The sequence below is a fragment of the Monodon monoceros genome, unplaced genomic scaffold, assembly GCF_005190385.1.
Source record: "Monodon monoceros isolate NGI ecotype Baffin Bay Population unplaced genomic scaffold, NGI_Narwhal_1 Super_Scaffold_13, whole genome shotgun sequence".
Lineage (NCBI taxonomy): Eukaryota > Metazoa > Chordata > Mammalia > Artiodactyla > Monodontidae > Monodon > Monodon monoceros.
The window spans coordinates 81,873,446-81,885,328 of record NW_021703769.1 but is presented as its reverse complement, the minus strand read 5'-3'; the positions used below and the strand labels follow the sequence as shown (position 1 = coordinate 81,885,328).

Here is an 11,883-nt window from a genome sequence, read left to right as displayed (position 1 = left end):
CAGCAGGAAAACCATAACATCCCTGGGTGAGAAGCTAAAACCAGCCCTGGGAACAGAGCTCCGGGATCTTTTCTTTGTTGCTTTGTGGAAATTGATCTGATGTTTGGCACAAAAGCTTCGGAAATTGATCTGATGTTTGGCACAAAAGCTTCTTCCTCTCCTTCTGATGTAGATTAAAAGTCAAGCCCTAACAGTGCCTCCCAGGTCCTGTGTCATCTGTGCCCGGTTCTTTCCTGACCTCCTCTCCTGCCTCACGTGTCACTGATTCCAGCTGCAGCAGCCTCTGTGTCTGTCCCCCAAAGCCTCGTTCTTTGACCTGCTTTCCACCCCCTCACCCCATTCAAGTCTTGCTCTTTAAAAAAAAAAAAAATTAGGTACTTTAGTTAAGTATAGTATGTTTATCAAGGCAGGTCAGTGGTATGATTTCCCAGTTTACACTTATTTTCAACAGAAAGGTTCGGGGAAATGTTTCAACAGTGTAAGACATAGCTCTTGACTCTCCAGAATCTTCACCACCCTTTATTCTGGATAACAGAAGGATATAAATAAAGTGATCTCTCTCTTTTTTTTAAAAAAAAATAATTAATTAATTTATTTTTGGCTGTGTTGGGCCTTCGTTGCTGCGCTCAGGCTTTTCTCTAGTTGCAGCGAGCGGGGGCTACTCTTCTTTGCGGTGCACTGGCCTCTCATTGCAGTGTCTTCTCTTGTTGCGGAGCACAGGCTCTAGGCGCTTGGGCTTCAGTAGTTGCGGCACGTGGGCTCAGTAGTTGCGCGGCATGGGCTGTAGAGCTCACAGCCTTCAGTAGTTGTGGCGCACGGGCTTAGTTGCTCTGCAGCATGTGGGATCTTCCCTGTCCAGGGCTGGAACCTGTGTCCCCTGCATTGGCAGGTGGATTCTTAACCACTGCACCACCAGGGAAGTCCCGTGCTCTCTTTTTAAAAAATTTTTTTTAAGTTTTAGTTTTAGTTTTTTTGGTCACGCCGCCACATGGCTTGTGGGATCTTATTTCCCCCGACCAGGGATGGAACCTGCGGGCTTGGCAGTGAGAGCGCTGAGTCGTAACCACTGGACCGCCAGGGAATTCCCTTAAGTGATCTTCTTTGCACAAATACCCTCCCCTCAATAATTTGTAATGCCATTCTATCTCTCAAGAGCAGCTAAAAATCCTATCAATTGAATATGAACTGAATATGAATTGAATAGAAGTATGAACAAACTCTGACTGCCCTCCTTAAAATGGTAATCTCGTTCACAAATTTCCTTTCTCCACAGCCCTTATTATTAGAATGTTTTTAATTGTGGTAAAACACACTTAACACAAAATTTACCATTTTAACCAGTTTTAGGCATCCAGTTCAGCGGCATTAAGTGCACTTACATTGTTGTGCAGCCATCACCACCGTCCATCTCCAGAACTCATTTCATCTTCCCAAACTGAGACTCTGTCCCCATTACACACTAACTCCCCTCCCCCTCCCCCAGCCCCGGGCCCCACCCTCTACTTTTTGTCTCTATGGATCTGGCTCCTCCAGGGACCTTATAGAAGTGGGATCACACAGTATTTTTCCTTTCGCGTCTGGTTTATTTCACTTAGCGTAATGTCCTCAAGGTTCGTCCACGTTGTAGCAGGTGTCAGAATTTCCTTCCTTTCTAAGGCTGAGTGAGGAGTGTTCCGTTGGATGGATGGACGCATTGTGTTTATCCATTCATCCATCCATGGATACTTGGGTTGCTACCATTTTTCGGCTGTTGTGAATAATGCCTTGTCTTTTCATATAAAGTTATGTTCCATGAGTGCAGGGATTGTTGTGTGTTTTGATCATCGATGTATTTCATATGCTTAAAACAGAGTCTGGCACACAGTAGGTGCTCAACAAATATTCACCGGATGAATGAATGAATGAATGTGCTCCTCATTGCTGTTTTTGGGGGTCTGTGTTCAATGGGATCTCCAGTCATCATGCTTTAGAGGTTCTAGGTCCATTTGGCCAGCACTTACCAGGTCCCTGCCCCTGCTCATTGGTTTGTTCATTCATTCATTCATATTTATTCTGCTTCTACTATGTGCTGGCCACTGGGCCAGGCATGGGACACATAGTGAGCAAAACCAGGCCTAGTAACTGATTTTCTGGGCTCTAACTGGGGACACACAGACATTGGTCAGATAATCGCACAGACTACTTCTTGTTAAAGAGAGCCGTGGAAAGGCATTTCTCCTCCACTCCCTTTTCACTGGATCCAAGTGGCCCACTTTTTTTTTTTTTTACTGTTGAGTTTTGAAAATTATATATTCTCAATACGAGTCCTTTGTTGGCTATGTGATTTGCAAATAATTTTTCCCAGTCTGTGAGATGTCTCCTCATAGCCTTATCAGGGTCTTTCGCAGAGCAAATCTTTTTAGTTTTAATGAGGTTCAATGTACCCATTTTTCCCTTTATGGATATGGGATGATTTTTTTTTTATTGTCATAAAACATGACACAAAATTTACTATCAGTGGCCATTTAGTACATTCAGGATGTTGCGCAACCATCGCTACTGTCTAGTTCCAGGCATTTTCATCACTCCAGGAGGAAACCCCAGGCTCATTCCCTCCTCCGCACAGCCCCAGTTTTCTATCTCTATGGATTTGCCGACTCTGGACATTTCACAGATAAATGGAATCATATAACATGTGGCCTTTTGTGCCTGGCTTCTTTCACTTAGCACGGTATTTTCAGATGATAGATTTTTTGGGATCAGACTCGTGGCTCTACAATGACAGTCTACGTTCCTGTTGGGTCCTCCATCAGCCTAACTTCCATGGTCTCAGTGCTTCCGGCCCCGGCCTCTCGTCTGACCCAACCGCCAATCCCAGCCCAGCACCCCGTTCTCCGGTCCTCTCCAGGGAACAGCCTGGTGTTTTCTGGACCTCGGTGCTCAGCGGCTTCCTCTCCCTCCACCTCCACACCCTCTTCCCAGCTGATAGCTCCCATTCTGGCTCTCTGGGCACTTGCGGTCCAGACATTTAGCTCTGTCCTGAGCATCTCTGCAGGGTTCCAGCACTGGCCTCACCTCGATGCCACAACAAAAGCCTGTCCCTTCTCCTGTTCTCCCTTCGTCGTCCAGTGTGTGGGTCCTGACTTCTACTTTTCCTGTCCTCAGACCCCCATAATCACTTACACCCAGAGAATGGATAAGGAAAGGGACTTCGGAGTCAGACCCCCTGGTTCTGGGTCTTTCATTCATTGGCCTAATACCCTTGGACGAGTCACTCAACCTCACTAAGCCTGTGAAATGAGTTGATAACACCTGTCTCGTGGTCATTGTGGGGATTACATGGGCTGGTACTTGGTCGTTGCAGAGAGAATCGTTGATGATTGTGGCAGATCGTATTTCACAAAGATGGCCACAACAAGAACTCCTGTCCCACATGCCCTTCTAGAACCTCGTCACCCCATCAAGAGATGGAGTGCAAATCACCCGCACTCCTTGAATCTGGGCAAATTTATGACTCACTTGTAACTAATGTGACATATGACACTAAATGACTTCCAAGGCTGGGTCATAAAAGGCTGTTCAGCTCTTGCCTTGTTCACTGGAACACTTGTGTTTGGAGCACTGAGTTGACATCATGTCAAAGACCTTACATGAGGCCACCATACTGTGAGGAAGCACAGACCGCACACAGGTGTTCTGGCTGTCAGCCCCAGCTGAGGTCCTGGCTGAAAACGGGCGTCAGTTGCCAAACAGTGAGTGAAGATGCCTCCAGATGATTCCAGCCCCCAGCCATCCAATTGCCCCCCATGCCTCCCAGCCTTTGAATCGTCCCAGCTGAAGCCTCAGACATCAAGGAGGAGGGACAAGCCATCCTTGCTGTGCCCAGTGTTAATTCCACACCCACGAAATCCATCAACATAACAGAAGGGTTGTTTTATGCCTCTAGGTTTGGGGCTGGCTTGTTACACAGCAGTAGTAACTAGAACAAGGATAAAGATGCTGTCTTGCCAAATCTCTCTCTTTTTATATCTGAATCTGACCACTTCTCCCTGTCCATCTCCACTTCTACCATCATAGCTTGGACCCTTGTCTTTTTTTTTTTTTTTGGACCCTTGTCTTTGACCTGCATCGAATATCAAACTTGTCTTTCTGCCTCCTGTCTTGACCCTCTAAACCTCCCTCTCCCACACACATCTTTCTGAAATGCAAATATGTCCCAATTACCTTCCCCAATCCTTCCCCAAATAATGACTCCCAGGCATCTCTCATAAAAGTCTAGAGCGATTAATCACAACATTGAAAGATTCAGAGTGTAGTGTACCTCACTATAAAGAGGTACTTTACCTTTATCCCAGCCCACTCTGATCCTGCCTGGAAAAAAAAAAGATAAAGAACATGATGGTGCTCAGAGCATTTGATATTTTTGGAAACAGAAAGTAAGTTCTTTACTTGGGAAACATGTAAGTACTCTGAGTTTACCCATCCTTGAAAAATTATCTTAAAACCCTTCAGGCCCTGAGAATTCCAGATAGGTAAAAAATGATATACTCTTGAGTTAGTTATTTAACTGCATGTGGAAAAATTAAATATAGTTTAGTCTTATGTGCTTTTCAACCACACAACGTTTCTTAGGTGGGTCAACAATGAAAACAAGGATCTGGCCAGGGATGCTGGGTGCAGGAGGCCCAGGTGAGCAGACCCAGGCATTCAGGGTCCTTACTGATAAAAAAAAAACATCTGCCCCATGGGACTCGACAATCCAACATCTCCCCCAAATTCACCTTTTAAGTGTCAGCAAACAGACCAGATAAAACTTTGAACTTAAAATGGGATGCTTGCTTTTTGGCAAATGCATTTTAAAGGCTGTTGCTCTTCAGAGGTTGTTTTTAACTGACCCTTTGGAATATGAGGCTGCACTAGGTGTACCTTCAACTCGTAGCTGTTTCAGAAATTCAAATTGGGAGGACTTCATTCCTGGTTACTTCCATGGTATGTGGTCAAGATCATTTGGGAAATGTAGTAAAATTTCATAGTTAACTGAGCAAATGAAAAAACCCTTTCCAGAGGGGGAAAATGGAAATAACTTTTAAAAATGCCCTTTGTCTTTTAACCATGAAGTTTTGCCTTGACTGTGGCTGCTTGCCACCGTCATTTTTAGAGCTAAGGTCTCTCATATAAAGCCTAAAATTCTTCTGTTGAAAGGCACTTCCTTCTGCTACTTTATCACCTTCCTGGTTTTGTCTAATCTCACCCAGATTACAGTCGTATTTCTTGGCTTTTTAAAATGTGCACATTAAAATTTCAAACACAGAGTCTTTGTTCTGCAGTCTTGACTTTTCGTGCACCCTTAGACGTATTTTGGGTCTCTTACAAAGAAGAATGTTTTGCTTTAAATAATCTTATGTCTTTAAACCTACTTTGTCATGTCCAACTTCTAAAATTTTCATGCATTCTGATGAGGTATTCTATTTAGAGTGTATTTTGTTTTAATTAAGCCCATCTTAAGAGACATTTGGTTTTTGCCAAGAATGTGCTTTCTCCCTTACAAATCAGTTATATTTATAACATTCATAAACTAAGTCATAGCAAAGGCAAAATTTTAGCTGCACTGTGACTGTGTCTTCTAAGTTCATGGGGAATTAAAGAGAATAAGACGGGTTAAGACAAAACATGATAGCAAATCAAGACACTGTAAACACACACGGACTTTATCTTCCATAATTTTTTCTTCTGAAATGCTGGGTTTTAAAATTGTTTTATAGAACAATTTCTCATCTCTGAAAAGAATGCGGATGGTAGGTTGTTATATTTGTGAGCAAATTGTGGGAAAAAGCTACGCTAGAAACTCTTAATTCTTCCTTTGCTCAATTAGGCTGCATTTAAAAATTCAAGTTTATTTTTTCCTGAATATTACAATGTACATCCACATAATAGAATATATAGAAAATACAGAAAAATAGAGACATGAAAAAGTCATCTGTCTCTCTCCTTTTTTTTAGATATTATTTTTTTTTATATTTATTTATTTATTTGGTTGCACCAGGTCTTAGTTGCAGCAGGTGGGCTCCTTAGTTGTGGCATGCGAACTCTTAGTTGCAGCATGTGGGATCTAGTTCCCTGACCAGGGATCAATCCCAGGCCCCCTGCATTGGGAGCATGGAGTCTTAGCCACTGCGCCACCAGGGAAGACCCTAAAGTCATCTATCTCTTATCAAGAGGCAACCAATATTACTATTTTGTTCTATTTTGTTGGTAATATTTCGTATATAACTTTTTTTCTTATGTGGTTAGGATCATATCATATATGTATGTTTTTTATCCTCCTTTTTTTATTGTGGTAAAAAATGCACATAACAAAATCTACCATTTTTTTAAACATCTTTATTGGAGTATAATTGCTTTATTGTGTTCTGTTGGTTTCTGCTGTATAACAAAGTGAATCAGCTATATGCATACATATATCCCCATGTCCCCTCTCTCTTGCGTCTCCCTCCCACCCTCCTTATCCCACCCCTCTAGGTGGTCGCAAAGCACCGAGCTGATCTCCCCATGCTATGCACCTGCTTCCTACTAGCTATCTATTTTACATTTGGTAGTGTGTATATGTCCATGCTACTCTCTCACTTTGTCCCAGCTTACCCTTCGCCCTCCCCATGTCCTCAAGTCCATTCTCTATGTCTGCATCTTTATTCCTGTCCTGCCCCTAGGTTCATCAGAACCATTTTTTTTTTAGACTCCATATATATGTGTTAGCATATGGTATTTGTTTTTCTCTTTCTGACTTACTTCATTGTGTATGACAGACTCTAGGTCCATCCACCTCACTACAAATAACTCAATTTCATTTCTTTTTATGGCTGAGTAATATTCCATTGTATATATGTGCCACATCTTCTTTATCCATTCGCCTGTCGACGGACACTTAGGTTGCTTCCATGTCCTGGCTATTGTAACTAGTGCTGGAATGAACATTGTTTAAGCATTTTAAAATGTACAGTTCAGTAGCATTAAGTCCATTTACATTTTTGCACAACCATCACTGTCATCCATCTTGAGAACTTTTTCATTTTCCCAAATTGCAACTTGGTACCCATTAAATAATAACTCACCATTCTCCCTTCCTTTCAGCCCCTGGCAACTACCATTCTACTCTTTGTCTCTATGAATCTGTCTCTATGTTATCCTGCTTTTTTGAACAATATTATATCATAAGTATTTTCCCATATTATTAGGATCATTTAATGACTGCTTTCCATTCCATTGTATGGATTTGTGTAATGATTTACTGAACTGTAGCCCTACTGTTGGTCTTCTAGGCTTTTTCTACTTTTCCATTATAAATAATACTTTGATTAGCATTGGGGACATAAAACATTATCTGTTCTTCTGTGTTTTTTAGGATCGAGTCCTAGAAGGGGAAATTATGGGGTGAAAGTGTGTGAACTTTTTTTTGTTTTTTGGGTTTTTTTCGAGAATTTAAATATTTTATTATATAAAGTTACACCCAAAATTGTGCTTCATTTTTTTCACTATATACTTTAACTCAAGGACGTTTGTGAAAGTAGTACACTTCAGAAATCCTGGAAGAAATTCCACCGGCTATAGGCTATTTAAATACTGCTTACAGAAAGTATTAAAAAAAACAACAACAGAGGAGTACAAAAGAACTTATTTATAAAACAGAAGTAGAGTAACAGATGTAGAAAAGAAACTCATGGTTACCAGGGGATAAGGGTGGGGGGGGTGGATAAACTGGGAGATTGGGACTGACATGTACATACTACTATACATAAAACAGATAACTAATAAGAACCTGTTGTATAGCACAGGGAACTCTACTCAATACTCTGTAATGGCCTATATGGGAAAAGAATCTTAAAAAAGAAAAGGAGTGCATGTGTGTAACTGATTCACTTTGCTGTATACCCAAAACTAACACAACATTGTAAATCAACCACACCCCAATAAAATTTTTTTAAAGTATTAAAGGAAAGCCAGGATACACTTAAATCAAAGAGATGAATGCTTAACATACAGCGTAATGTTTTTCATTCACTGATAAACTAAAGGTCCATTTCAAGATGTTTCTCTCGTATACTTCATTGGTTTTGTTAGCAAGCAAAGCCCTGAAAGGGACGGCTTCATCTAGTCCTCAGACTCGGATCCATCTTCATCTTGACTAATCTGGAAGTAACGAAGTTCATCAGTCTCCTTGTCGGATGCGACCACATGGAGCCAATCACGAAGATTGTTCTTTTGAAGGTATTTCTTGGGAAGGTGTTTCAAATACCTTTTAGAGAACTGTTTCTCAGAAACAACTGTGATTTTATTCTTGAAGCGTTCAACGTGAACGACATTCCCAAGATTTCCAGTTTTTCCATTCACTTTAACCTTCTCCCGTAGAAACTGTTCAAAATTTCCAGAATCAAAAATTCCATCTTCTACTGGATGAGTAAGGTCCAAATTAAACTTCCAGGTTGACTTCTTAGGCTTCTTGTCTTTCTTCACCGCCATCTTGCACGCCGGCGGCGCGATCAGAGCGGGTGTGAACGTTTGAAAGGCTTTCTAAAATATAAATTTATTTATTTATTTAGTATTTATTTTGGGCTGCGTTGGGTCTTCGTTGCTGCACGCGGGCTTTCTCTAGTTGCAGCGAGCGGGGGCTGCTCTTTGTTGCGGTGCGCGGGCTTCTCATTGCAGTGTCTTCTCTTGTTGTGGAGCACGGGCTCTAGGCGCGTGGGCTTCAGTAGTTGTGGCAGTGGGCTCAGTAGTTGTGGCTCCTGGGCTCTAGAGCACAGGCTCAGTAGTTGTGGTGCACGGGTTTAGTTGCTCTGCGGCATGTGGGATCTTCCTGGACCAGGGCTTGAACCCATGTCCCCTTCACTAGCAGGAGGATTCTTAACCACCACGCCACTAGGCAAGCCCCTGAAAGGCTTTTAAAAGATACTGTCAATTTACTCTTCCTACAGGGTTTTACCCATTCACACGTGCCTTCCTCAGCACAGGTAAATCTCTCTCTCTCTCTTTTTTTTCTTTTTTGCTAATTGAATTGCTGGTAAGATTCATTGTATTTATTTATATTTTAAATCATTTATCATCTCTTGCAAATGGCCTGTTTGTATTCAGCTTAATAATCTAGGGTCGAAACTGCAGTGAAAGCTAAGCTTGCTGAGATGTAGCCACTCTTCTGAAAAATTCTACAGGGACACTGACTTTCGGGGTGTACTGCTGAGTTTCAGGGGTGCACGTCACCTGTCCTTCATGTCAGATTTCAAATCTCATGTAGGATTTTTTTCCTGCTTTCTAGCAAATTTCTGAGCTGCCCTCCAGTGCACCTTGGAGAGGTGGAAAAGGGCCTCCCAAAGGGGCTAGGACGTGGGTCCTAAGCTGTGTGATGGTGGGCAACAAATCACCTCTCTGGGCCTCCCCGCCCACTCCGAGGGCTCGCCTGCTCTCAAACCCACAGGAATAATAACACAAGCTTAAGGCCTCCAGGGTTGGGCGAGCTCCAACAAGGAAAGTATTTGGCACACAGTAAATGCTGAGCTCTGACCTGGTGATTCCTATTTGATGGATGTGTAAGCGGAAGGTGATACAATAGTAACGTTTGTTCCTCTCTCTTATAAGCCGATTCTCAAGAGGGAGGTAGTGTATTCTGACAACTAGACCACCTGTTTTATTGATTGAAGAATGTCAGCGAGGACCCTGGCTCTGCATTCTAGAGCCATTCCATTCCATTCTAGAAATGTTCACATCAGGGTGTCTCCTATTTTTTTTCATAATAGTTAATACATGCCAGGCACATAATGTAAATGATCTGTAATCTTAGGAACAACTCTGAAAGGCAGGTATTACTGTCTCTCGTTGATAAACCAAGAAGCTGAGGCACAGAGAGGTCAATCACCTTGCCCTGAGGCACACAGCAGTGAGCTCCAGGGACCTCTCTTCATTCTGGGCTGGGAACTATTGACAGATTTTTAACTGAGGTGAAATTCGCACAACATAAAGTTAACTATTTTTAAAAAAATTTCCCTTCCCCCCCCTCCCCTCTCCCCACTGGTAACCACTAGTTTGTTCTTTATATCTGTGAGGTCTGCTTCTTTTTTGTTATATTCACTAGTTGGATGTATTTTTTAGCTCTGTGATACATTTCTTTTCTTTCTTTCTTTCTTTTTTTTTTTTGCGGTACATGGGCCTCTCACTGTTGTGGCCTCTCCCGTTGCGGAGCACAGGCTCCGGACGCGCAGGCTCAGCGGCCATGGCTCACGGGCCCAGCCGCTCCGCGGCACGTGGGATCTTCCCGGATCGGGGCACGAACCCGTGTCCCCTGCATCGGCAGGCGGACTCTCAACCACTGCGTCACCAGGGAAGCCCCTTTTTTTTTTCTAAATGTATTTATTTATTTTATTTTCGGCTGCGTTTTGGCCTTAGTTGCGGCCGGCGGGTTTCTCTCTAGCTGTGGCGTGCAGGCTTAGTTGCCCCGTGGCATGTGGGATCTTAGTTCCCAGACCAGGGATTGAACCTGCGTCCCCTGCATTGGAAGGCGGGTTCTGAACCACTGGACCACCAGGGAAGCCCCATAAAGTTAACTATTTTAAAGTGAACAATTCAGTGGCATTTAGTGCATTCACAGTGTTGTGTCGCCACCACAGCTATCGAGTTCCAAAATATTTTCATCGTCCCCAAAGGAAACCCGGTACCCATTAAGTGGTCACTGCCCATTCCTCCCGCCCTCCAGCATCTAGCCACCATCAATCTGCCTCTGTCTCTGTGGCTCTACCTAGTCTACATATTTCATGTAAATGGAATCATACAGCATGGGATCTTCTGTGTCTGGCTTCTTTCACTTAGCGTAATGTTTTCAAGGCTCATCACATAGCATGTATCAATACTTCATCCCTTTTTATGGTTGAGAAATATTCCATTATATAATATATACATAATTGTGTATCTAATAATGTATATTAAAATACTTTATATATAAAAACACAATTTGTTTATTCATTTATCCATTGATGGCCATTTTGGCTGTTTTCATCTTTTTGCTATTTGCTATTTGAATAATGCTTCTATGAACTGTGTATGTAAGTTGACCCTTGAACAACATCAGTTTGAACTGTATGGCAGACGTTTTTCGATAGTCAATACTAAGGTACTGCATGATCCGTGGTTGGTTGAATCTGGGGACAGGGAACCTCGGATATGGGGGAACTCCATATGTGAAGGGCCGACTATAAGTTAAATGCAGATTTTCAACTGGGCAGAGGGTCGGTGTCCCTGACCCCCCTCATTGTTCAATGGTCAGCTGTATTTGTTTTAATACCTGTTTTCAATCCTTTTGGGTATACGATACACCTAGGAGTGAAATTGCTGGGTCGCATGGTGATTCTATCTTTAACTTTTTGATGCACTGTCAAGCTGTGTTCCACAACGGCTGCACCATTTTACATTCCCACCAGCAAGGCACGAGGGTGCCAGTTTCCCACATCCTCAGATGGGGACCCTACCTTGATTCTGGGGGGGCCCCCTCTGATTCACGGTCACAGTTTTGTCCATCATTAGTTTTGATAACCTCCACCGCTGTTTCCCTCCATGATTCACCAGATGGAATGTTGGCCGGAGAGCAGCTGTTGTGATTTGGGAATGGCCTTCAATTCTGTTAACCTGAAAATTCACACAGTCTGAAGAGCTGGAAGGGACTTTGGAACAAATGTAGTACAGACATATTTTCTCTTATTTCTACTTGAATGTTTCCTGTGATGGGGAGCTCACTCCACCATGGGGGGGACAGTTACATTGTCAGACAACTGTCTTGAGGGCGTTGAGTTGACTGAGGAAAGAAACAGGGAGGGACCTTCCTGGCAGAGGAAATGTCATAGCAATATTTTCCAACTTGGACCCGTG

General features: G+C 42.8%; 1 protein-coding gene across 1 annotated transcript; it reads right to left on the bottom strand.

The window, feature by feature from the left end:
* Positions 1 to 8,124: 8,124 nt before the first annotated feature.
* Positions 8,125 to 8,514, bottom strand: LOC114893798 (60S ribosomal protein L22-like 1). Its single transcript, XM_029219577.1, has one exon. It carries the CDS (start codon positions 8,491 to 8,493, stop codon positions 8,125 to 8,127), a length of 369 nt encoding a protein of 122 aa, XP_029075410.1. The 5' UTR covers positions 8,494 to 8,514.
* Positions 8,515 to 11,883: the final 3,369 nt, after the last annotated feature.